The sequence below is a fragment of the Athene noctua genome, chromosome 28, assembly GCF_965140245.1.
Source record: "Athene noctua chromosome 28, bAthNoc1.hap1.1, whole genome shotgun sequence".
NCBI classification, from domain to species: domain Eukaryota; kingdom Metazoa; phylum Chordata; class Aves; order Strigiformes; family Strigidae; genus Athene; species Athene noctua.
Genome location: NC_134064.1, coordinates 5,668,478 through 5,695,119, shown reverse-complemented (window position 1 = coordinate 5,695,119; position 26,642 = coordinate 5,668,478). Strand labels below are relative to the sequence as shown.

The following is a 26,642-nucleotide window of genomic DNA, read 5'->3' as shown; positions in this document are numbered from 1 at the left end:
TGGTGTGAATGGCAAAGAAAAGGCTGTAGTGGCTTCCAGCTACAGGAGCAGCTCTCTGCACACCTGGAGGAGTTCCGCAGGCTCAGGGGAAGGTACAGGAGTTCAAACCAGGCTTAAGGCCTCCGAGCTCGACTCCCAAGATAAATCATAGAACATGCTTAACTGGAACTTAATTATCTTTTCACTAAATGACAAACACGTCCCAGAAGCAGGGTTTCCACAACACTGGTGTGCTGGGTATTTCTTCAAGCCAGTAGACACACCAGTGAGGAACTGGTCCAGTCCAAGAGACTGCGCCTTAGGCAGAGTCGTGAAAACTAAATTTAGGTGACAGCTGTATTATAGAGTGAGAAGAACTGTTGATCTAACACACAGAGAGGTCAAATAAACGGGGCAGGTTTACAGAGATCTTGTGCAATCTCCGATTCCCTGAGAATGCTCCCACACGTATTCTGCACACGAGGTGCTTGGCAGGCCTCGTATGGCGAGTGTGAACAATGGGCAGCAACACGGAGAACATGAAAAATGCTCCGAGCATCCCTGCAAGAAGCCAGTGAGAAATTCCACTTGACTCAAACACTCCAAAGGCATTAGTTTATCTTCCTGTGTCACTTCGTTAACACTACAGCTTAAAACAATCAAACCCACTCAAAGCCTTAAACACATTTTTATACGCGGGGGCAGCTCCGAGGGACCGGGGCAGCACACCTGGCCGACCTCGTCTGCTCACTCAAGTATGTTTTAAGAGATGTTTGTTTGCTCGTCAGCCATCTGCAGTGGAAACAAGGACAAACAGTAGGAAAAAACCATTGCATCAACACCATGGGCTCTCCATAACATTCCAGGGTTGCTCGTGTCCAAAAAAGAGCATCTAAAATCTGTCCAGTTCAATGTTATAATAACTTAGCAGTATTTTTTTTTTTTTTTAAATGTGATTGTAATGATGCCAAAAGGAAAAAAAATAACCTCACCACTAACCTACGCTGCACAACCAGATATCCCAGTTTATGTAACTGGTTGTGATGCCCTGGATTCTACACAGCTAACTAAAGCCACAAAATGTCTCTAACATATTTAAAAGACTGCTAGTTCTATGCAAAACCATGTCCTTTTTATTCCCCACTTACACGGAATAACGGTGAAATCTAAGGCTTTTTATTTTAGCATATTGAGCAACTGCATTAAAGTGGTTTTTACAAGCCCTGATAATCACAAGCCTTTTTTTTGCCTTTGAAACCTGTTCTTTGTTTGAACGTCTACAGAGTATTACTCCAGGCTCCGCACTGTGTGTATTGCAGCTGCTGTTGTAATACCTAATCCATGAGCTAAGGTGAGTAAAAAAATAAAAGTTCAGGGTATTGAAGATAAAGTACTGCAGGAAAAAAAGACAGAAAGGTAACACTGAAGCAGACACTTCTCTCAAAGAAGACAGGTGATGAAGGGCAAGGAACGAATACTAAATTTGACCAAAGATGAAACAGCATAGAAAATAAACTGAATCTTGATTCTGGTTTTGTTGTCCGTGCTTCTGAGAAGCAGTCACAGGCTTAAACAAAAAGACTTTAATTGAACAGATGTTTTATAGAATAAAGAGGCCCTACGTATTATTAGGCTGTCATGTTCTGAACACAGTCAGTCCAGGCCAGCATGTCATGTATTATCCATGATCACCGCACCCTTCTCAATCTTTGCTGGATGTGAAAGGAGGAAGGAAAAAAAAAAAAAAAAAAATCAAACTTAGGAAGTTTCTCTTAAAATCAGCTAAAAATCTGAACTGAACAGGGCACATCTGTGTCTCTGTGCATGTGCAACAGAGAGAAATGGCGGAGTTTTAAAAAGCAAAGCAAATAATATTGGAGAAGGAATTACTAGAATAATTGAGCAATTACGAGTGAGCTGCTGCATGGTTTCAGCAGAACGGAATCAACGTTTAGAGGTTGCTCTGTTTCATTTGGTTGAGAACTGATAAACGGAGATTAAAGAGAAGGTAATTTGACACTTCCAACACCCATGAGGACCCTTCAATAGAATTTTATGTTCTAAGTGGGTTCAAAACTGCTTTGTCCACACACGCAGCCATTCCGTTTCATTAGCTTAGTAACTGCTGCTTTAATCTGTGGTGGTTTTCACCATATGTAGGGTTGGATAGCGTCTAATGAAAAAAATATCTGAATTTCTTTGGATTCTTGCAGCAATAACAGAAAAAAAACCAACTAGTAGTTACATACATACCTGGAGAAAATACCTATTTCCCCAGCTAAATGGATAATTGGTCCTTGGTCTGCAAAGGGTGTTGTAGTTAACGGAACCTTCACCCCAAAGGCAGACTTCGACAATTAAGTCTATCAAACCCCATGATCTGTTCAAGTATTCACACAACGTGGCTCGACTCTGGAAATGGTTCTTGCATTCACAGGTGTGTAGTGACTTCCAAAGGGGTATCTGGACTTGTTAATTCTTCACTGCTTTATGACAAAACTGATCTTATAATACAGTTTGACTGGGAAAACACGCACAAGTCGGATATTTGTGCAATTCTTAACGTCTTCGGAAGCGTATGTGGGATGTATATATAAACTGTCATCAAAACGATGCTTTCTTGAATAGGGGATTTATTTTATTTTTTTTTTTCCCCCGGAAATGTCAGTATTTTAAAGGCATCATTCATAAACGGAAATCCCACAGAGTATAGATACCAATTCAACCAGAACTTTAAGATCTTCTGTTTGTCAGCAGGCTGTCACCCAGATGACCTGAAGGTTACATATGCCCTACTCCAAGTGTAGCATCTCAGAAGACCTTATTCATCATTTTAATACCTTTCTATCTTACAAGTCTGACCTGCTAACCACGGTAATATAGCACGGACTATTTCAAGGTGAATTTATCTGTTTAGAGACATTAGAAATTACTATTAAACTTGGATTTGTAAGAGGACCAATTCCTTCTCCAGAAACAACGCTCCTCATTAACAGTCTGGAGTAACGCTGTAGTAGGCTGAAGCCCTGAAGCGTAAGACACCCTTCCCTCCCGCGTGGGGCGGCGCTTTTAGAGTGTTCATGGCACTTGTGCTCCCAACCACCTGCAGAGGAACAGTCAGGGGGTGGAAATGCCAGAACCTACTTTTCACTACTAACCGTAAGAGTTAAGAATTTGTGTAATTCCTTTCGCAAAGCAAAAGGAATTCATTTCACTCTTCCGAATGCAATGTCATCTAATTCTGTCCTAAGTTAAACTGTTAAATTTCTTACAGCTTCCCAGAACTTTCTGATTTTAAAAATGTGCGTGGTGGTTGCAGTGGTTGCTTAGAAGTAAAACCGGTCTATGGGAAGAGCTTATGTGTAGACAAATAATAATTGAGACATATTGCATGTACCCGAGCTGAGTCTTGAAAGCGAAATGTCTTCAGTGAAAAATGAAACACATTTGTTGTAACTAATATACCTTAAAAGTAAAGCAAATATTGATATTCCAGACACAAGACCCAAGATCTGTAACTAACCGTACGAAACGCGTGCTGTTTGCATTTAGTAATCATACTCCGTTTTCTATAACTAGAAACAAGATTCATTGAAGACTATAATTCACCAGCCTTTTTTGCCATAGTGTTTTACTACAATATCATTATCCTGCCATATTACATTTTACTGTATGTGTACAAGCCCCATAAATACACAAGCCTATGTAAAATAGGCAGCAATAACTCTCACTACTTTTGGAATACTTGCAGCTTTTGAATTTTATGTGGGTTTCACATTTTGTTGATGTGTTTGCAATGGAATATGTACTGCCCAGAAGAGAAATGATTTTACATTTCCATTAAAAGCTAGAGCGGTAAATAAACCGTCGGAACTCATGCAGATATTCACTGGAACATCTAGAGCAGTCCATTAAAATGTCAAAATCTGTGTTAAACATTTGAAAAAGTAGCACTGGATGCAGCACATTTAAAACTTAAATATATGCATATATTAAATGATAAAGATATCTCAGAGTATTCCACAAACCTCTGCAGAGCACTCAACGCAAGTTTACGCTCATCTGTAACAGTTTAGCACAACAGCTGCCCTTTTATTACAAAAGTCCCACCAACCAAAGTCAGACAGTAGATGTACAAAGAGCTGCAAGTTGCTACTAATGCCCAAATATGAGCTATTCGGAGATTCAGTCTCCGAGAGTATTTATTCATAATAAAAAGGATTTAGACTAAATTTTAAGGTCAACTCCTGCTCAGATTTACACTTGGTGCCTCACAATGGACTTCGGTGCTGTTACCCATCAGCTGGGAGCTGGCACTAAGCACTGCAGTGCAGTTCCTACTAAAGATAAGCAGAGGCTACTAAGCTAAAGATTGTTTTGTTTTTATTTATTTGAAAGACTGAGGTTTAAACACTCATCTCTCATACCAGTTTATATGACACTTCAATATAAAGGGACTGACACTTCTAAGAAAAAATACAGATGTAACTACCAACCTCCAACACCTCCTGTCTAAAAAGATTACAAGCTACAAAAGCAAGTTGTTTTTGTTTTTGTTTTTTTTTTCTCCTGTACTAAAAATAATGACTATTTTACTCTCTGAGGCACATAAGATAGAACATACAGAACAGAGATTATCCTAAACTTAATTAAATGGATATTGACCAAGCATTTTCCAGGTTACAGTTCAACACAGGTTTGACAACAGTCACGGAGTGCAACATCATGCCTGTCAAAAACCAGGCAGGAAGAAGGAATCGCCATCAGTGAGCTAGAGAGGTGTTATAATTTATTCTGTTTGCTGACTCTGTCGCAACCACCAGGATCTATTAGTCATGTTCATTCCAGAAGCTGCACCTAACCTGGTACAGAGCTGCATAAAACGACAGAAATCAAGTTGTCTGCATTCTTCACTGTTGCGCTTTGAAAGTAAATTATTGTGTCGCTGAGAGGCGGTGACTCCGGTGCTCAGTATGTTCTTAAAATTAATAGGAAGGAAAATATCCTTTGGCAAGTGTCCAGGAAAACACTAAGGTATGATTAGGGTTACCAACCTGCCAGCATTACGGATAGGAAATCTTACCAAAGTTGCTTTATGTAGTCAAGGTAAGAGGTAGGAAGAGCACTGCATCATGTTAACGGCTGTAAGAATAGGCAACAGCAGCACAACACACGTCTCTCACGGATGAAGCCTTAAAACCCGCGTAGAAACTCCCAGTTGGCATCTCCACTGCTTTGCACTGGGTGCATCGATTTAAAGCCGGGATTTGTAAAAAGCAGCTGGCTGAGCCAGATGTGTTTAACGGCTTCGAACACCTTTGTGAACCTCCGTGCGAAGGGTTACAGAATCTTACATAACGTGGCAGCTCAGAAACCCCTCGTCATCAGACTGTACGTGGCATCAAGCCCAGAATCCCCCCCCCGGTTTCCCAGCGCTGCAATCTGAACCACACAAACGCTGTTGTACACCCACAGGGGCCCGGGGGGAAGCCAGCTTTATGTTGAAGGTGAACAAAAGGACCTCAAAGAGTAGAGGCTTTAGAGAAGAATTATTTAAATGCAGGAGGAGGAAGGAGGATAAAGTATTAAAAAGAATGAAGGAGAGGCTGAAAATGCTAATTCTCAGCATATACACAGAGAGCAGCAAGCTTGTCAAATGCAGCAAAAAGGAGGATCTATTTTTTGTGTCTTCCCCCACCACCTCCCCCAAAAAAAGAAGAGTTTCAAGAAACTGAACACAGACTAGAGAAAAACTATTTAAAGAAAGACTAAAAGGTCAGCTGAGAAGATAGGGAAAGAATATGTCAGGAAAATCACTTGAGAAGATGTATAGGAGAAGAAAACAAAGGGTATTATTGTACATTGTACTCTATGAAATGGAGCACTGCCTAAAAACCATCAGAACTACACGAACAGAAAGTAAAATCCATCTATACCACTTGTTGGCTGAACCACCGGCCGAAGCTCTGACTTCAGCCTGTTACTGCTCGCACAGTCCCAGACGGACACACAACTGCCTCCTCATAAACCCTTTCCCAGCGCTGGGGTGAATGGAAACCCCCGAGAAGCCGAGAGGAGAGCGCGCCGAGCCGCGCTGGGCACCGCGCAGCACACTCACTGCCGGAGCGACGCCTCCTCGCTCCAGCCTGTCTTCATTTCACACTTCCAAGGCCAAACGGTAGCCGTTTAGAAGCCACACACAGGACTTGAGAGCATGGCTAAAGCTGAATGCGGAGTATATTTTAGGCAAGGCAGTAGGTTAAGGATATGCTCTAAGAGTCATCTAAAAGCAGCATAATACCTCCTTGGTTGGAGACAAAGGAGCACACCATGAATAACTGCTGTGCCTTCCCAGGAATTATGCAAAGTAATAAACTAAACTTACACAACAACAATAAACAAGCTCAAAACACATATACAGAAAACGCAGCACAGTGCGCTGGAAGAAAAAAAAAACAAACAACAAAAACCAAACAAACAAATACAAGAAGCATTTCCCTCAGTAACAGTTTTAAGAGCAGCCGAGGGCAGCCCCGCGCGGGGCCGGCTGCCCACCGGGACAAGAATCTGCGGTGAGATCCGATGTATTTTTAGAGATGAATTGAGGGACCATCCGAGCTCATGGAGCCTGGCCCTGCACTAGCCCAAGGTGCCACAGGGGCACACGACCTCAACTCTGCACCAGCCCCCGTATCTGTTCAAGCTGCGGCAGAGGCTCCTCTCCATAACCGGGCCGTGTGTGAGGGGAGGGGGCCGGCAGGTCAGCCCTAGCAGGTACTGCAGCTCGCAGGAACTGCATTATGTCGCTGTCAAACACGCTGCTTTTGGAAATTTTTTTTTTTTAACAGAGAGAAAGCATTCTTCCCTTCACAGATTTCTTCCAAATTATCCCACAGCAACAGGCTGTGCATAACGAGCAAGGTCAGTCCTGTGAAGAGATGCAGATAATCACCAGTAGCAAGGCTAAAGACGTTGCTCTGGCAAGCTCAATATTCAACTCCACGTTTTCCGAGAGGAGAACTCAGCCCTCCCTTTCCTCTCATCTTCATCATGCCAATGCAAATCAGAAATCCTTCCTTTGCTATCCGCGGAGGGAAGCAGTCTCAGCAATCCAAGCATCCCAGGGCTCCAAGCCCAAGGTACCCACCTGGCAGCCTCGCCACAAATGACCAGCAGACAAGGATTCGTCAGGGAGTTCAGCTGATTCCTACACTACACCACAACGGCCTCACTGCACACACTCCAAGCTAAAGGAGGCCTCTGTTGCACACAATTAATAAACATATCTAGGGGGAGAATCTGTTGTGGGATTGAAAGCCAGAACTGTCTCTTTCCTAGGCCAACTCTGCATCAATAGTGAAAGAAATGGCTCTGGTCCCATCAAGCCTGTGCCAGCAGAGACTCTGTTATATTTAAATCAACATTTGCCACAGCAGGGGATTATCAGATGCTCTACTTAAATGCTGGATTTTCTTTTTTATTTTGATGTTTAACTCATAAAAAGCTGAATTTATTTGGGTTGGGTGCTGATGCCTGCAAGCACAGCTGCTCACCAGCTCTGTTTTGCTTGTCACGTGAATGCAGGAGCAGAGGATTTAAAACCTTTTCCCAATCTGCCTGGTGTCGGGATTTGGGTTTTCTTCCTCTCCTGCTGCTGTGGCAACGCACCCAGAACGTCCCAAACCCTCAGCAACCTCCCCCAGCAGAGCTGTGCAGCATTTGCTGGAGTTCCCCTCCGCCCCGAGGCGGACTCTGGCCGTGGGACACCTGCACCCCGAGACAGAGCCGCGGGGGGCCACGGGGGCCCGAGGCTGCAGAGCTGGACCAAGGGGCTCCAGGGGACGGGCTGTGGTACTGCCCTGCCCCTCCCGGAGTCACAACGCTTCCGTAACTTGCTGAGAACGTCTAAACTCTCTGAAAGGGTAAAACAACAGGGAATCCCGCAGTTACTCAAGTTTTCTTGCCACGGGAGGTTTTATCATTAGTGAAATCAGGCACGTTCAATAGCGCTTCACCCACAAGAGACGGACATTGCCTCCATGAAGAGCACAGTCAAAATCTTGGGAAGAGAACGCAGATTTAGAGACACACACTCCTTTTTATGTCTTTTACCCAAGACCTAGCTGACACAAGCAACTGAAAATCGCTGCTAAATGAATCAAGACAGAACAGCACGTTTCAAAGCAGCATTAAACCCAGTGCTTGCCTCAGCAGGATCTGGGGCTCCTGACTCACGCCTGTATCCCATCAGAGCTGAATTAGAATACTGCCGTTCTTTATTTGCAATCCTCCCTGATTGTTTGCTTTCACTAATGTGCTGTTCAGCTTAAAGACTATTTACCAAAACTGAACTGTACGAGCATGCAGAGCACTGACAATGTCACACGAGCTTGTCACTATTTGTAAATTAATTTATACAAGCCCAGTTTTTAGCCATACACAGTTCAGACACATCAAAACTACGGACCCAAACCTCTGATCCGTATTCACCCAACTCCGTTTACACGTACTGGGTGCGGAAATTCACGCACATAAGCAAACTTCATCTGGATATTTTCATTGCTGTTGGGGGTGAAATGCGGAAGCCTTACTCATCCTGGAACAGATGGCAACACAAATTTCTCCCAACAAAACTAAACTTGATGTGGAGGAATTCTCTCTAGAGAACCTCCTTGTGAGGTCTGGTCTTGATCTCTGTGTCATCCCTGCTGTCCCACCCCAAAAATAAATTAAAAAAAAAAAAAAAAAAAAAAAAAAAGGATTAGTACTGAGAGGCACCACTGACAAAAACGCTGACTGTGGTGATAGGTCAGGAATTCTCAGATGTGGACCCCTAATGCTGCTACTCAGCTGAACACTTTTTCCTGCACAAAAGCACAGTAAGGGGTTGCCACTGATGGCACAGAGTGGCATAAATATGCCTGGGAAATGCTGATGTATTCAGTAACAAGCACCTCTGCCTACCAAGAACTGCTGAGATCCACTCACGCAGTTTTAAACAAGGAAACGTTAGCGGCGGCTAAAATCACTCGGGTGAAAATATTTGAGGAGCGACTAGAAATGTGGAAAGGAACGGCAGGAAAGAAAGGCTAACTCTGAGGAAACTCCGATGTCAGCCATCACCCAAACGTATCCCTGCTTTCCACTCTCGCAGGCCTAACGACGGGATTTTTCAGATTAAGCTGTGGTCTCGATCAAGAACATTTAATGCTTCTATTCTCAGATTTAAGAAATCTTCAGCACCTCTAAACTGCAGAAAAACAATTCCAGAGACGAAGATTTATATCCTTGATAATGGGGCAGGCTCACATAAATAATTGACCTGAATTTAAATTTCATTCCCGTTGTAAAGTGTCTGCCTCTTCTAGAGCCGCATTGCATGATTAGAGGTTTGACTGTATCAGTCATTCACAGCCCCTGTCAGAAATAAATCGCTAGATTAACTTGTGACTATGGCAAGCACAGGAAATGTGTGCTCTTCGGGAAAATAATGGTCCTGAACTTCTGCACTTGATGGAATAATCAACAGCTTCCCAAGGGATTCAGACTGATACTGGCATGGTAACATGGAAGGGGCTGGAGTCTCCTCTCCATTTTGGTTTCAGTTTGCATTTCCAGGTCCATGCAGAGGATGGATTAAACAAACAAACCAACACACCCCACCACAATTAGCATCTATTTTGCATCTACTGAAACAGAAGAGGAGCTTCTTTGTCCATAGTTATTTCAAGCCTTATGTTTTCATCCAGGGCTTCGTCCAAAGTCTAATGAAATAAATTCTTGGATCAGAACCATAGTTTTGTTGCCAGCACTGGGTTTTGAGACCTTCTACACTTCTCGGTACCCACGTAACAATTATTGAGCAAGACTTACTGGTGATCTCAGTCATTTCTCACCCACGTGTTCAACAGGGCAGGTGGTCTTTAACTTGAAAACACCACAAGAGTTTATAACACCAAGCTTACTGCCAGGGACCAGAGCCACTACTTATTGGAATCTGGTACCCAGTTTCTAAAGACACTGAATTATTTCCAGTAGCCTGTTAACCTTGATGAGCATAGAATTAGCCCTGCATCCTGAGCCTTTATGTGAAATTTTATTGTCCAAAGCAAATATGACCTGTTAAGATTTACAGGCTTTATTAGCAGCAATAACAATTTTACAGTCAACATCAGTAAATCTGCGTTTATTGAGAACTCTACAATTTTTATCTGTAGAAAGCAATTAAAATGTCAGGTTTTCATTGGATAGAATTTCTAACTTTCATAAAAGACAGATATCCTGTTTAATTGTTGAGTGTAAAGCAGCGTAGTTCAAATAATTCTAAAATTCTCAGTAAAATTCAGCGTTGACTGAGAATCACCATTTTTTTCCCCAAATCCTGGTTTCGCAGCGCACGCTGCCCGAGAGGAAGGTCACTGAGGTTGCCAAGCGGTGGCTTTGGGGAACCCCTTCCCTTCTGCAGAGAGTATCAGCAATGAATTCCTCACAGACCAAGGGTGTGCGTTTAGACAATTAATTACACGTTTGGAAGTTTGTTTTGTCTACAAAATAGGTAAATTTACCAGGATACACATTTCGATAATTTTGGCAATTCTCTGTAACGCAGTAGCCATTTTTTCAGTAACACTGAACATGAGTAAAAATAATGCAGAGCTGAGGGGAATGTAGTAGCAGAAATCTGAATGACAGAGCGATGCATGTGAGATGCCTAGATACAAATTCATCTCCTCGCCATTCTTATTTCTAACTCACTGTCCTTCTGGTCTTTAACACTTCTACCTGATTTTCAGGGCCTTTGCACCCCAGTTTGCTGCATTTCTCCTCTCTCTGTTCTCAGTGGCATCTCCTCAACACGCCTCTCCCTAACTAAGAGGACGGATGCTTCCTTGGGGTCTATTTTTCCTTGCTTCTTCCGTTCCTTCCATTAGAGCATGCCACAGCAACAGTGGAGATAAGAGCAAAAATAACTCCTATTTGCCTTCCTCTGCAGAGCGCGCGGGCAGAACCACAGCCCGGGGGTGCCCCCGGCTCCGGCCGAGCCCGCGGCGCAGCCCCAGCTCACCCGGGCACATGGAGGGGGTTGAGGCACCCCCCAGCTGCTTCCTGAGCGGGAACCACAGGCTGATGCCATGCCAGCCTCCACCATCCGATTTCCTTTCTTTTTTTTTTTTTCTTTTTTTTTAATGCCTCCCGAGCAGATTTTGAAACACAACCCACATAGAACATCTTCCTCCCAGAATAGTCTGGCTATGATCATTTTAAGGCATGCCCATTAGTTTCCCGTTAAGATTCAACTCTCTGGACAAAAAGCATGTTTAAAGCTAAGCAAAAAAACCACCCTGAATTATTATTACTTGCAGCAGTTTTCCTCTCCAACAACAATTTATCATAATATTTTTAGGGTTTTTGTCCTTTGTTTTATTTTTCAACGGCGAAAGTAATTTCTGAGAAAATAAGTAACAATCTGTTCTCAGTTTGTAAGCACAAAACTTGAAAATTCTATCAAAACGAGGATTTTTTTTCAGCGAACCTTCCTGAAGTTTGATAAAAAGCCCTACTTTTTAAAAACTTACATAATAAAAACCCCACGTATTTAAAGCAGTCTGTGAGAGAGGAACGCTGTAACCCACACTGAACCTGGAAAACCACACGGTAGGTAAAAGCCCCCTCCCCTGCTCCCCGCCCCCCAGCCTCACCTCAGCTGCAGGGACTCCCTCGGGCGGGCGGCAGTGGAGGACGATCATCCCTTCGATAGGAACCTCCTTCCCTTGGGGGTCTTGCTCAAAGTTTTTCCGTAAATCTGCAGAGTTTAATGCAATAATTCATTACACCTCCAAGACCCATTCCTCCCCAATCAACACCGCGTGCCGCAGAGGCGGGGGGCGACACCCCTTTGCCATAATTAATTGTGTGTCTGAAGCAACGGACAACCCAGAGCGACTCGTTCTTCCCTAGACGAGAGGCAGGGAGATCTCATCATCTCTAGCGTGTTGCCATTTCTCCACTTTTAAGAAACGATCTGTGTGCGACTACAGAGACAATCAGCTCCAGAGCTCTCAAACTCCGTGGTTCCAGCCGTGCAGCCATCCCATCTCTCGAGCCGTTGCCTTTCCAAACCAGGAGAATTTAGTGCGAGAGCCCCAGCGTGGTGTCGCTCGGGTGCTGTCAGAACCGCCTGGACGAACCCAGGACTGGGTGAATCATTTTCCCCACTCCGTGCTCCTTCAGAGGAGCGCCAGGGTATTTTATAAAATGTTCCAAGATAGATGTTTTGTTTCTATTGCCTACACGTGGAAGTTGTAGGGAAAGGAAGGAACAAGCTGAGAGCAATTCCGCACATTCCAACCTGGCTGATGGCAAGGTTGCTTCGTTTCACATCCCGTGGCCCAGCTAATAATTCAGGAGAAGGAGCAGGGCATATTGTCTCAAGAGTCACACCAAAGCGGCTGCAGCGCTTCTATGTGCAAGTGTCTGGGTAAACCACAACAGACACAAAGGAAACGTGTCTCCAGTGACCCTGGCCTAACCCAGATACACCCACCAACAGGCGGTTTTGCTTGCTGTGAAAGGAAAACAAAGCGGAAGGAATGTTACTTACTACATGTGCTTTGAGAGTGAGGATGTTTCCACTAGACATACTCATTTGCTTCAAACAGTGTCTCGGATTCCACAGTGTGGATTTACTGATTTAATTTTCTCTATTGCTTACACTTCATGAAATACACCCCCTTAAACAGCAGAGGCTCTGAATCAGTTACACTTTAATGTATTTTATAATATACATTAAGACTTATTTTAGCAAGCTGGTCACTAGAGAAAGATGCACGCACTGCATGTATTCTCTTTTTTATGATTCCTTGTTAATGCTGCTTTTTTTTTTTTCCCCCACAGATAACCAATATCTTTTCCCGTACTCCATTTAAAGTCATTCATTAACAGTTAGGCTGCAGTTGTGCCTACAAATGCCTTTATTAGGATGAAAAAACGGAGCAAGATCCATCTTCTCATTTTCTCTGTGTTCCACACTATCATAAAGAAATACGTACCTGCTTTTTCAGAGAAATATAAAGTTCTGTAATGCTTTGGACTTGAGTCACAATTCAAAATCTCTAGGCTTTAAGTGCAAAAACAAAAGGAAAAAGGAAAGAAAGCGAGCAAGAAATCCGGCACTACCACGCTACGCATCACAAAACAGGTGCTGTGGACACCACGGTTGTGTGTGGACCCACACATCCTCCAGCCCCCGACAGGGCACTCCCTCCATCAGCCATCCCTGCCCCAAAGGAGGCAGCCGGGTTGCTCCCCACAGGGAGGATGACACAGGTCCACGGAAGGGGGAGCCCTGGAAACTCATGGCAGGTGGATTATTGACAACCACGGCAGTAATTAATTTCTTCTGTCTAGAGCACTAACCAGTCCCATCACCTCTGCACTCAAGAGCTGCTGATCTTTTCATAAATCCCATGGCTTCAAGGAAAAGCAGCTCAGCACCTGGCCGGTACAGGGCAGGTTCTCGGGGAAGCCCTGGGCGCCTGCTGGGTGAGGTGGGACCTGCAGCTGGGGACGTGGATCCCAGCACTGGTGTCACAGTGGTGGGTTTAAAAGTCCCAACACAGCTCCACCTGCTTCTGCTCATTCTGGTTCTCACTCATATCACCGTATTATGGGGCTGGGAAATCACAGTGCACACAAAAGTCAATAAAAATTCAATTCAGCATAATAGTCCTTTGCAGCTTAGCAATGCGGGGGAATTATTAGTTCATTCAGTGTTATGACAGCTAATGCAGTAAAATAAAAAATTGAATTTACACATATTTACACATTCAAACTAAATCAGCCAACAAAAAAATCTGTCACTTACAAAATCAAGGAGTTGTTGCATTGTTCTCAAATGTTTAAGTTATCTTGTTAAAAGAGCATAATTTCAGAAAGATTATCGATCATGGGTAGAACACTACCTGATAAAATTACCAGAGTCTCTTGCTGGAACCTCCTCAACCCGTTCCTCCTGCCCCTCATCTCCTTCCAAGAAGCATTTCTCCCAACACTTTGCAGGCTGTTGCCACCATCTCCTGGGACAAGGTCCTAAAGACCTGAACTGGCCATTTAGAGTGAGATGGAGTCATTAAATCGAGATGGAATCATTCAAGTGAGAGGGATTCATCCTCCCAGCCAGCCCCTGACAAAGAGCAATTACCCCTCTTCTCCCACAAGAAGGGCTGACCCGCTGCCTAATGCCCCCGACCTGGGGAGCACACGCTGACGTTTGTGTTTGATGTTACGATGGTTTTGTATCTCATTTCTTCAGAGAAAGGAGGGAAGATATTTCTTACTTTACTGATTTGAATTATTCCATTTTTTCCTACTTTTATCTCCTCTTCCCCACAGCTTATCATACCTGATGACCAATGATGTGCTTCAATATTGAAAACCAGAGGTAAAACATTATGTTACAAAAGCTTCTAAAGTATTCTTGCACTTCTTTTTATACAAAGTGGAGAAGATAGATAGTGTCGAACGGTTGGGGTTTTTTTTAGATCCCTGTGATCAACGTGGAGCAAAGGGGCACTTTTTGGGAGGATTTTCAATTTGCATTAACCTTTTTTATTACATTGCGCTGTTGTGACACTGTGCATACACAATCCAGAACCTCTGAAACGGACTTGCTGAGTGTAAATGCAAATCAGTCAATCCACATTGAGATAAAAGAGAGCTCTGCAAAAAATCCCATGCCATGCTTTTTGTGATATTCCTACAGCATCTCACAGGGAGGGCTCACAAAGACATCAGTGCCTCACCAATATCCCTTTGTATTTAACCCTAAAAGAACAGAACATTTCCATGCCTTACAAAACCTAGAGTAGCAGAACATTCACTCTACTCACAAGCTATGCGGACAGATGCCTTCCTACTCTTGGAGGTCCCTAGGTGGCTCCATGCAACACACTGACACCAGTAATCTTCCGGCCCATGAAAATCTTCCACCTGCTGTCTCGTCACGTTGATGAACACCTCTCGAACCTTCAATCCTGAAGGGGAAAGGTACAGAAAATTAGCTGATACAGGCTGTCTTACCTGGGCATAAAGGTAAGGTTAGCCAAAACTTTTTCTTTTCATTAAATAATTGCACTTTCCATCAAGGCAAAGCTTTAATTAGTTTGACAATAATGTATTGCCACTAATTAAATTCTGAGAGCCGAGTAGATCATAATGCATTGCGTTACAAGAATGAACCACCCGCTGTGGACTTCCCAAGAATACACCACCTCCCTCAGGAACCTTCTCTCGCGTGCCTTCTCACCCAGAATGTTTATCTGGAATCTGGTAACATACATTAAAGTTGTCTTCCAACCTAACAGCTCGGTGCCCTTGAAAACCTGTCCGAAGTACCCTGGTAGGCCCCAATCAAGTCAAACAGCTGGAACTTGGCACGTATGGCAGGAACTAATCCAGTGCCCCACTGAATTCCAGCCTGTCCCAGCCACTGGTGCCACAGTTCCACGCGGCAGCCGTTTCCTCACACGGGAGAGAAAAGCTGGGTCTCACACTGCAGCACAGAGAACACTAAGCTCACAGCCTGGAAGGAGGCAAGAAAGAGGAGGGGAATAAATTTCACAGCTCACAAATGGAGATGGTCCTCTTCGCCACCCTCTCCTTCTGGGACACAAGCGAACCAGCCGCCAAACGGAAGCTTTGCCTTTCTCGACCTTCACAAACAGAAGGCTCTAATGGCTTCCCAAAGTATAACCTTGCTAAATGCACCTGCAGCGCCACGTTGTTGTCCACTATGAACTTGCGATCTATCAAAATGAACACACGCCTCTTCCCTGAGGTAGGATCAGTTACACCTGGCGAGCTGAGAAAAGGATCGAAGGGAACAAGGAAGGCTAGCCAGGAATAAAGATGGGAAAAGCCCTGTGCTTTTTCTTAGCCTGCTACCAATTTCAGATGAAATTCAGCACTTTTGCCCTTCAGAACAGAAGCATCTGCTTCAGATGAAGCTTAAAGGTAAACACAAGACATCAAGAAGCCCTGCAAACCTGGCACCCTATTTTATACACCTGGGATGGATGCCATACCTGCAACTACCTTTGCATGACAACCTTGGGGAGAGGAAATATAATCCAAATCCGGGTTAAAAGGCATTAGGAATCATTTGAAAGAACTATTCCGAAAAACCTTAATTTGAAAACAAAAAACATTCGTGCCTACTACTTCTTTCTCCTCCTGTGCAGTCCCAAGATACTTATTTCCCCTACACTGGAAATGAATGAAGACTCAATCTTAAAATATTTCATGCCTGTGAAGTTTATAAAGCAGCAAGAATTTTCTAAACCTGAACTCCATAAAAAGTGGCTTCCACTTATTCTCAGGCATCATTAACAGCTGGGTATTTCACTTCTGAAAGGCACTGGGAAGTCAACGTGTTCCTTTGGTAAACAGCAGAGATGGGGCCCACTGGGGATGCTCACCGAGGAGGGGCAGGGAAGGTCAGAGAAGCCTTTAATACTATAAAGCAATACAAAATTTTTGTTACTTTTCCAGCGACAGGCAAAGGGGTGTTTTACTTCTTTTTATTTAGCCTGTTTGGCTTGCCATATTTCACAGCGATACCTAAAGACATGGACACACCTCCAACAGCTTCCTAAGCTGTCTCAATAATCATTTTAGTCGCTCAAATATTTATTCACTCTGTAATAAACAAACAGAGGTTCACTGCTTGTTTTTATTTGCTTTTTTTTTTTTTTTTTTTAAATATGTTGATGCAGTTTACAACAGAACACCCCTGTATTTTCTGCCATGGTGAAAAGAAGCCACTACGACGTAAACACAGCCCATGGAACCCCGCAGCTCTGTGGAAGCTCCTCTCCTCGCCGACGTGCTGGCTGCAGAACGCCGGGTGAAAAGGCACCATCTCAATTTAAGCATCCAAGCTGCTCCGCCAGCGCCGAATCCTTGGACTCTCGGTCACAGATCCACCTTGCAGAGTGATCGTGATGGGTAAGAGCAGCTACAGTCAGTTCCACCCGAGAGCACCTGACCCGTGCCTGGCTGCAGAGCTGGCGGCGATGGGACAGGGACAGACCCACGCTCGCTCCTGCTCCTGGGTGGCAGCCCAAGGTGTGACAGTCCCCGGGCCATCACCACAAGGCAGTGAAGCTCCAGAGCCTCCAAGTCCGCGTTCATTCGCAGCCACGTCCGACAAGGTTGCAACCCACCCACTTCGAGGCTCCTTCCACAGGGTGTGAAATGCTGAAGGCCTGGCCAAGGCTGACCTCTCCCCGGGCAGGGACCGCTCAGCTGCTGCCAGGGCACGGCCTCGCGCTGCACCCGCCTGGCTCCGGGTCTCCTCCATCCCTCCATCTTCCAGCTAAGCCCAATCTTCCCGGGGAGGAGAACTCCCTGTCAGCAGCCCCAGCGCCGCCGTGCACCCCCCAGGCCCGGTACCTGCCCGTCTCTGAGCGACTCGAGGAATTTTTGGAAGTGGCAAAGAGAAACGAAGGTCTGAGAAGTGCCTGTTGTGCAGCTTCGTGGTGCGTCCGTGCTAACAACGGCAGAATCTTCACTGATCCCGAGCAAAGAAAACATCACAGGATGATGATTTTTTTTTGAGAAGCAAAAGCCATTTCTAGGCTCACCACTACTGTAAAACTCTGAGCAGTCCTCAGCGAATAAAGGCATTTACAGCTTCACATTTATTCTCCAGCCCAGCTCTTCCTTTCATTGACACATTATTTAATTAATCTATATATCAGCCTGTATTTTCTGAAGCAACATTTAACGTGGTTTGAATGAGGCAAACAAAGAACACGTGATTTTGAGAAGTTGGTGGTTCAGCATTTTGGGAATGGGACAGGTAGGAATTCGGGTCCATTTCGAGGTCTCCCAATTTGCCAATAGACAAAATAAATGCATCCAAAATAGCAGAGTCACAGAATTGTTGATGTTGGAAGGGACCTCTGGAGAACATCTAGTCTTCGGGGAAAGTTGTGGAGAAAGCACACTTATTTTCATTTGTTTTAGAAACAACTAGAGAAAGCAAATCTATGGGGAACAGAGACATATATTCTTCATTTATCATCACTATATTTCACCCAAAAATATCCCCACGTACCCTCTGCACCTCAAGAAATGCCAGAAAAATTGTTCACAGGAAACGACACAGAATGAAAAATCCATGCAAATAAAAACAGGCAACATAATAAACAAGAGCAACGTTTTTACCTGTGACTTGTACAACTCTAATAAGCACTGCAAGTCCAACCCTTTAAATTATTGTGCAAATTATAACCATCATCTTTTGTTATACAGTACAGCCTTACAGAATATAAAATTATGACTATGGTACTGATATGCTAATAAGCTTTCTGCACTGTTGGATGGTTTAGCTGCAGATAGACTAATGCTGGCAGCAGATGAATAATTGCTCTCCATGTACTAAACATAACAGAGCTGCACAGAACTTCAGCATTTGTCAGCTTTATTTGTTTAAATGAGAAAAACACTGACAGCAGTTACTGCTGTAATCCTTTTATTTATCAGACAAGAAAACTCTAGTTACTCTTAGCAGATTTCATCCTCTGGTGAAACCAAAAGTTGAGATATTTGTAAACTAAATTCTGAAGCGCATGCTGCAATGTGCAGGCAAGAAAAAATAAAGCAGAAAGAAATTAATCAAACCATAATTATTATGCTTTTATCACAGCAGCATCTACTAGCTCACGCTCTCGCTTTATGAGGCAGAGCACAGGGAGAGAGCGAAGTTCTGCCGCGTTCATGGAATGAAGAGGAGAGGCGGGGGGGATGCCTCTCGGTTCTGCAGCTCGGGAAATAAGGCAGGGGAGGGGGAAAGAACTTGGTCTCCAAGCGCAGCCCCCAACGACAGAAATCCTGCCTCTCCTGCTGCTCCTCCTCTTCAAGTCAACAGTGACCCCGGTGTTCCTCTAAGACTTTTCTCTGCTATAAAAACAAAATAATGCAAAACTGGATTCCACCCCGATGACAAACCATGGCCCTTGCCCCCCCCCGGCCCTCTCAGCTTCCACACCGGGGTCCGGGAGGTCCCGGCCACCAGGAATGAGCCTTCGAGTGCCACTGCCAAGCACTCCCTGCATATGCCTGGCTACGAGCTTGCTGGCAGGAATTTACAGAGACGCTGAGATACATTTCGTGTATTCAGCATTAAATTGCCTCTTGTTTGGGTTTCCTGCTGTTATTTCTCACCACTTTTCTATACATCTTCTCAGAATTTTCATCACATAGCAAACAGCGGAGGGATGGAAAAGGACAGACCCATTTTAATGTAGTGTAACCTCCCTTGAGTCAACTCACCAGAATCACACCCTTTAACCAGAGGCACCATTCTTGGCAGAAACTCTAGTGCAGTTTTTCACAGACGGAGCCCACGCCGTACGCTGAACACCCTGCCTGCTTGGTAACAGACATGTTTATGCCCCAGATTTGACTCCAGAAATGAGGGCACTGCCAGTACGCGCATTAATTCTAAAAAAACCCAATAGTCTGCTGTTTACTGAAGGCTGAGGAAGAGTTCCAAAATCCTTTATGGATATGGCTACAGCACGGTGAGAGACTACCCATGCCTGTCCCTCAACATTCCCCTGTACACAGCCTTTTACTTACACTCTGGTGTCCTAAGGACCACTGCGGTGGTTTTTGGAACACACAGACACCCCACACTGTCTGCACCACGCTCCTGCTCAGAGAACAACACTTCAGGGTTAGCTCTGCCCCGGGGCTAAATTCAAACCTGTAACGTCTATATTCCAGATCATATTTGCTCAGCTTGTGCCTCCATGTCTCAAACCTCAATGTTACTGGTGTTATTTTTTAAAAAAAAAAAAAACACCTAATGTTACTTTCTCCTTTTTTATTCTGTTATTAATCCAAGTCTTCGAAAACGTAACTGCAGTATTCACAAGACAGATTTTCATTAACCATATGGAAGAAAAACATTTAGGGAAGACATTTCTTCTATATTGATTCAGCAGTGCCTTTAGAAGTAAAGGTTATGCCTATTAAATTATTTTCAAAAAGGTAACTGTAAAAATTAAAATTCATCCAGATTAGCATTTACAAAAAGCCTTCAGTATGAAATTTCTTCAGAATGTGTCACTTAAAAAGAATGCCAAACACCACTTTAGGAGATGTAACTTCTTTTTAAATGGCATCTTTTCCTCTAAAAAGGAATTTCTTGTATTGACAGAGAGGATGTTATGCATACACTGCTATTTCCAAGACACGGAGTTGCCTAGCAATCTTGGAATTTAAAAGGAGGAGAAAAGCAATAACAAAACAGAATTGTGAAATTACAAGACGGTGCAGCATTAAATTGGTTTGCAATACTTATCAAGATGCTTCTAAATGAGAAAAGATATAGGGTGTGCTGGGAGCCTGATACAATCTGTTGATCATTTTCAACTTTCTCCCTTCTCATTCTCTCCTTTTAGACACGCGCTTTTACACAACAGGTTTCTCCCACTTAGCTTTATTACTCACCCAGTACCCATCACTGCTTGGGGGTGAAGGCAAATTTCAACCACCACGTTGGTGGTTTTTCAGGGTTCATCCTGTCAGGAATTCCGTAACAGCGTACGTTTCCCCGGTTCTAGTTCCCGCTTCAACTTACGCCACTGAAACCCAGAGCACTACAGTTCCCTCCAGAACTTACTTTCTTTCAGAAATCTCACTGCGGTGTTTGATCCAGCCCCATGTCTCCACTTGGAAGAGCTGGTGGGGTGTATCCAGTCTGTTGCTGTCCCGGTGTAACACCTCCTACACCTCCAGCCGCCTTCATCCCCTTTGTTCTCCCCACCCACACCACCCCTCCTCAGGCCGGATCTGTCTTCCCCTCCTCTGCCTGTCAGCTCTGTCCCATCCTGACCCTCTTCCACCCGCTGCTTTCCCTTTTGCATTTGGGCAAGGCCGGACCTACACGGGGCAGCCCGAGCAGCGAGGAGCTGGCTGGCCCGACAGGCTGAGCTGAGCGCGTCGGGGCTGTGCTCAGGGCAGAGCCGACCCCGTCGTGTCACTTCGGGATGGGGGCCAGTTCCCGCTCCTGTAGCTCCGTGCGAGCCTGCAAGGGCCACCCAGCTCTCCTGGTTGTGTGCCTGACCGTCACCTCCCGCTCTCTGCCCTGTTCCGTGGTGTCACAGACCCCGAGCTCGGATCTGCCTCCCGGAGGAGATGTTAGCCCTTACCTGTAGTCTCATCCATGCTTTCCTCAGACACGTGCTCATTTTGATGGACCCATTCACCATTGCACTTGAAGAAAATCTGCATAGCTGGCATAGCTTTACAGCGTAAGACAATGGGGTTGCTTTTTATAATGTAGGCATCATCTGGTTCCTCCATAAAATGAGGCAGTGTTCCAGGAGCAGATGGGATAGACTCTGGAAGGGCTTCACTGTTATCATTTCCTGAAAGGGAAGGAAAGGAAAATACACATTTTTCATGTTGTCGAACCCTTTGTATTAGCTCATTTAATTGATTAAATACCAGTTTGGATGTAAGAACTGTCAAGAAAATTGACAGAAAAGAAGCATCAGAAAACGGCACCATCGCTACAGCCGATTTTACAGACGGGAAACTGAGGCACACAAAGATTAAAAGAGTTACCTGAAGTCATACAGAAAGTGTATGGAAAAAGTAGAAACGAAACCTTATTCTCTTGAGTGACAGCCCAGTGCCTTCACTACCAAATCTCCCTTTCTTTCACAGAATTTTATTTCCTTTAGAGGGTTGCTGTAGATCTAGCAGGGATCAGAGTGCTAACCACAGAGAAACCCACTGATGTGAACAGCATTACGGTACCACTCCCACACTGGAATAAGCAAACTCTGATTTCGTACCCACTTAGGGGAAATTTTCAATATGCTTTTAGCTGTTCCCATTCACTGCAGCCCCTTTAAGGCGATATGAAAGTGGAAAAATGGTTTCTGTAGGGCCAGAAACTGCGAGACAGTGAGGCTTTCTCAGCTTCTAGCACAGGCAGTAGGACCCAAGGCCATTCACTCAGCAACGTGTAAGCCTAAGTGTCTTATTTTCCGAATTCCTGCGCTTAGACATGAACACGGAAGCGCTGGAATACAACCTTTCCTTTCACTACAACTCTTTTAACTGAGTCAAATCCTAGTGGCTGCTGCCAAACCCAGGAAATTCCCACCGATTTTCAGCAATGCTGGGATTTATTTCAGGACTTTTGCTAGTTTTGGGAGAAAATTCAGAGAACAGCAACAAAAGTAAGTCAGAAGGGATGGGTTTATGAGGAAGATTAGAAAGTGCTGAACACATACAGTGTAGCCAGATGACAACAGGGGAGGACATGGTCTATATGCAGATGAAGGGAACGCGGCATCAGAGAAGAGAAATAGCGGAGGGCAATACATAATGTGACTTAACTAAAACCACTGAAACTAAGTTAGATGAAAGGGAAGTTATGATGATATAAAATGTCTAAAAACCTTCACAGATCTTGATTACAGAGCGATGAGAACATGCTTTGTCTTTATTTCCATTTAAGGGAGGTATCTCTCACCCAGCACATCTGTGTCTGCAAATACGCACTGTGGATGTGCTGAGATCACTGTGATCCTCGAATGAGTTCGGTGGTTTAAACCACATTCGCAGCGTACTTTAGGAAATATTATCATCATTTTTAGCGTTCTACTCCTGAACATTGATGCCAATTTCCACCTTGTCAATCTTCAGTAACGCTGCATCCCTGCAGGCGTTATTAAATCCATGCTTTAGAGGAAATAACAAAAAAATGTCAGTAGAAGATTCTGGAGAGGCTTGGAAATCCCATGGTCCCACAGTGCTTTGAGGGCTTCATGAGGCAGCAACACGCCGGTGTGGAGGAAAACGAGTGGGCAATTTTCTAAGGATCAGTCAGAGAACTTAGAATGACCCATGGTTGTTCCACTGGATTTGCTATCCAGGGCAAGACACAAAGGATGAAATCCCAGCCCCACTGAAATGAAGGGCACAACTCTCCTCCCAAGGGGCCTCCAGATATAACGACACGGCTTTACGCTCCTGCTAATGGTTACCGATGAGCACCTGGTGGACAATGTTTTATAATCCAGATTAAATCAGCATCTGGCAAGAATTTAATGCCTTGAGTACAACCGTTAGCGGAAGTAAGGAAAGCAACTCATTACCCCACCCCGTGTGAGTTCAGGCTGGAAGGCAACTGTAGAAAATTCACAGAGGATTTGCATTCCTTGGTTTCTGTTTGAGGAGATATCCCTTTTCTCCACGTGGCCGCCTCCTCAGGCTGGGGCTGCAGTGACACCCTTTTAATGGGTTGTGATATCTGGAAGTTTTGCGTTGTAAATATTTAGTGTGATTTACGATACACGAGACATACTTTACTTGTCCCTTTATCATGCTTAAAGAGAAGAGTCACAGAGCGGTATTTCAGACACATTAAAATAAGCACCCTTCTGCATTTAAATGTCAGACTCTAACCCTAATTAAGATGACATTTCCTGCCACACACACTAAAAAAAAAGTTTGATGATTAGACAAGTTACAGCGTTCTACAGCTCCCTGGGACCGGAACAGGTAGGATCGCACTCTGAGCAAGTGCTGCTGTTTACTTAACCACAGCTACAACAGGAAAATTAGCAGTGAACTGATAAATCAACTCTCCCAAGCTGATGAGCCGTTTCCTCAAGGCCACAGCAACCAGTGGTCTCGGTTTCAAACCGCACTTGCTCCCTGCACATCCTGACGTTATATCGAATCGGAGGTCGTGCAACGGACTTGTACAAGCTCCAGGGGAGGGTAAAATTCTGTGAACAAAGAGACTAGAAAAAAAGGAGTATTTGGCCCAAAACATATATATATATATTTCATGTTCAAGTCCCAAGCAATTTGGCTACTGCAATCGATAGCCACGCAAGATTAGACAAATTGTGATGGGGCATTTCAAGTCTCTCTAGAAATGGTCTAGAAGTACTTTGCTGACAGAGGAAGATGTATCGAGCCCAGCAAACCCCTATCACACACCTCGCCCCCCCTCCGTCACCGGGACTGAACTCGACTCCCTGTTCCCAAAGCACCTTTCCTGGAGGCCCGCCCCAGCGTCCCAGAGCAGAAAATAAGGACCTCGTGTTTACATCTCCGTGACTACACACACACACTTAAATAAATCACAGGAGCCACCACAGACCTTAACCAGTTCTAGTAGATAAGTTATGGGAAGAGAATGCCTGGACTGGCGTGCTGAATGGCACTGCCCATCCTTAACCAGGTACAACAAATCCCGGGGTCAAGTCCTAATAAATATTATTTAAGCAGCTATTACTGATGTTATATAAATCTACATGTATTTCAGGATAAATAATATTTTAGCTGAGATAACTGCAGTAGCTGCTGATCAAAGCAAAGCCTCTCCTAAAGTAGACTTAATACCTGGAATTTTAACTTAATGCATCTTTCTTTTGTGCATCATTTTTTTTTGTACCCTAACTCGCATTCAAATTCATCTGAAAGCCTAGCGGAACTTTCTAAGGGGTTTGATTTCTTCTTTTTTGTAACTGTCAGTTTTCAAGATCCAGGCCATTCGTAGTTATAGAAAAAATGGTTGTTTTAATGCAACAGCGAATGACAGAAGACCAAACTATCAAACACAATTCTTGTATTTTTCATTCCTGGAAAATTACCTCTCAGGAAGTGCTTTGTATTTTATGTTCTGCACACTAGTCCAATAGGGACTTTAAATCTTTTTATGACAATAATAGAAACAAAAAAAAAAAAAAAAAAAAAAAGGAGAAAAAAAAAAGTTGGGAACAAACATTGAATTCTATGAAATAATGTTAGTTGTCAGATCACATGAATCCTTCAAGTATTTTAAAAAAACCGATAAGGATGTAATTTAGATGTTAAAGTGAGATTTTAAAACAATGAAAAAATGTGAGTTCTAAACTTTTTTTTGGTTCAAATTAAGAATTATTTTTAAAATAAGTAAGTAGCATTACTTTCTATATTAAAAAAACCCCAACACTTGGAAGTATCCCGAACAAGCCAAGTAACTTGCTGGGAATAAATATGAACAATCCTTCTGTAACCATCATCCTCAAAAGACAACTACATCTTCTACTGCTACCCACCAGGGAAGATCCCTTTATACCACCATCACTTTCAGATTATAAAACCTAGTATGAATTGATTTATTCTCTAGTTCATTTATCCCTCCATCTCCTTCCCCCATCCCTATAAAAAAGCACAGAGTTGTCCAAGGGCTGGAAGCACAAAGACTTCTCGTTCGTTTTTAAACACAGACCCTTTTAAATTTTGGTAGTACAAGAAAAGGAACAAACATGATTATTTTGCTGCCTTGGTTTCCTTCCACTCTAATTAAGCAATCCTAAAATCAGAGGATCCCTGCTTTCTCTTTCTGCCTGTGGGATTTTTTGTTGTTGTTGTTGTTATTTTTTCCAATTTATGTAGCTATTTCCTTTATTAGCTGTGCCCACAGGGAGACAAGAGCCATTCGGATATAAAAGCATTCTCTCCAACTTCCTTGTCTTGCTTAAAAATTCCTCTCCCTTTGCTTCCTTTTCCCATGTCCCCTCAATTTATAAACCTTGGCATTAGCATTTAGTTTCTTTCTCAGGATTTTGGATATTTTCTGCACTCCAAGCCTTACACCCCTGTAGGTACTTCAGAAAAAAAAAAAAAAAAAAAAGCCTTTTCCCAGCTGTAAACACCCCAACCACTCCTTTTGGACAGGTCTGTTCGCTCCTTGAAAGACACTGAGCGATGACCAAAGTTCTGGACACTCACTTTCTTCCCTTTCATGGATCCGATGTTGCCGATTCCTGATGAACTTAAAACCACCTGCAGTCATTATTTTCTATAAAATTAAATAAAGCCAACTGTCTTTCTACACACATGTTCGTTTTTAAAGGAAAGTCAAAAGATGAAAAAAAACGTATTCCAGAATACATAACGTCCTTACGCGTGGAATGGTTTTCATAATTAAATTTGAGCCATTAGTCAGAAAAGCAACTCAGTGAGATTTATCTGTGTTGTTTCAATCCGTTGACCCTGTCCCTTATCCACAATATGGGTTTTTTTTTTTGGAAGTCACTCAGATATTGATGGAAATACAAGATTTTGTTGCCCACATGAAATCCTTTAATGCCTTTGTTATTTCCTCTAGTACAGGGATTTACTAAAGCCTACAGGGACACGGTATTTAGCAAAGATTGACAATACAGGAACAGTGAGAATGGTCAGTAATAAAACATGCGTGCTGATGAGTTTCACTGCAAACTTTTTCTTTATACGTTGAAGGGGAATCCAATTACTATTTATTCAGCACTCCTGGTAAATGATACAGAACTGCTTAATTGGCGTGGCCGCCATCAAGCACCTACTGCACGGGCATCCTCACCTGCCTGCCAACGGCATCAGCAGAGGCACATCTGGGGGCGAGCAAAGTGGCACTAACTGATGTTCTGTTCCTGTCCCCAGCCTCAGAGTCAGTGTTTCCTGCTTTTTCTACTTCAGTATACTTCCTAAAGATATAATCTGTAAACTTAGAGAAACGCTGGGGTTTTTTTCCATATTTTTAACCGAATTCCTGGTTTCTTCTGGCTACTGTATTGCGTAATGCCGTTATCTAGTTT

General features: G+C 43.7%; 1 protein-coding gene across 4 annotated transcripts in view; it reads right to left on the bottom strand.

Annotated features, from left to right (window-relative positions):
* Positions 1–26,642, bottom strand: part of UNC5D (unc-5 netrin receptor D) — a 151,141-nt gene that overhangs the window by 54,024 nt on the left and 70,475 nt on the right. For 3 of the 4 annotated variants that reach the window (XM_074928397.1, XM_074928396.1, XM_074928398.1), the window contains exons 2-4: positions 21,201–21,419; positions 14,868–15,011; positions 11,679–11,782 (exon numbers count right to left, since the gene is read on the bottom strand). In XM_074928397.1, the coding sequence (XP_074784498.1) occupies positions 11,679–11,782; positions 14,868–15,011; positions 21,201–21,419 (467 nt within the window). Of the gene's footprint in view, positions 1–11,678; positions 11,783–14,867; positions 15,012–21,200; positions 21,420–22,566; positions 22,642–26,642 lie in introns of those variants that run through there. The other variant, XM_074928399.1, reaches the window with a different exon arrangement.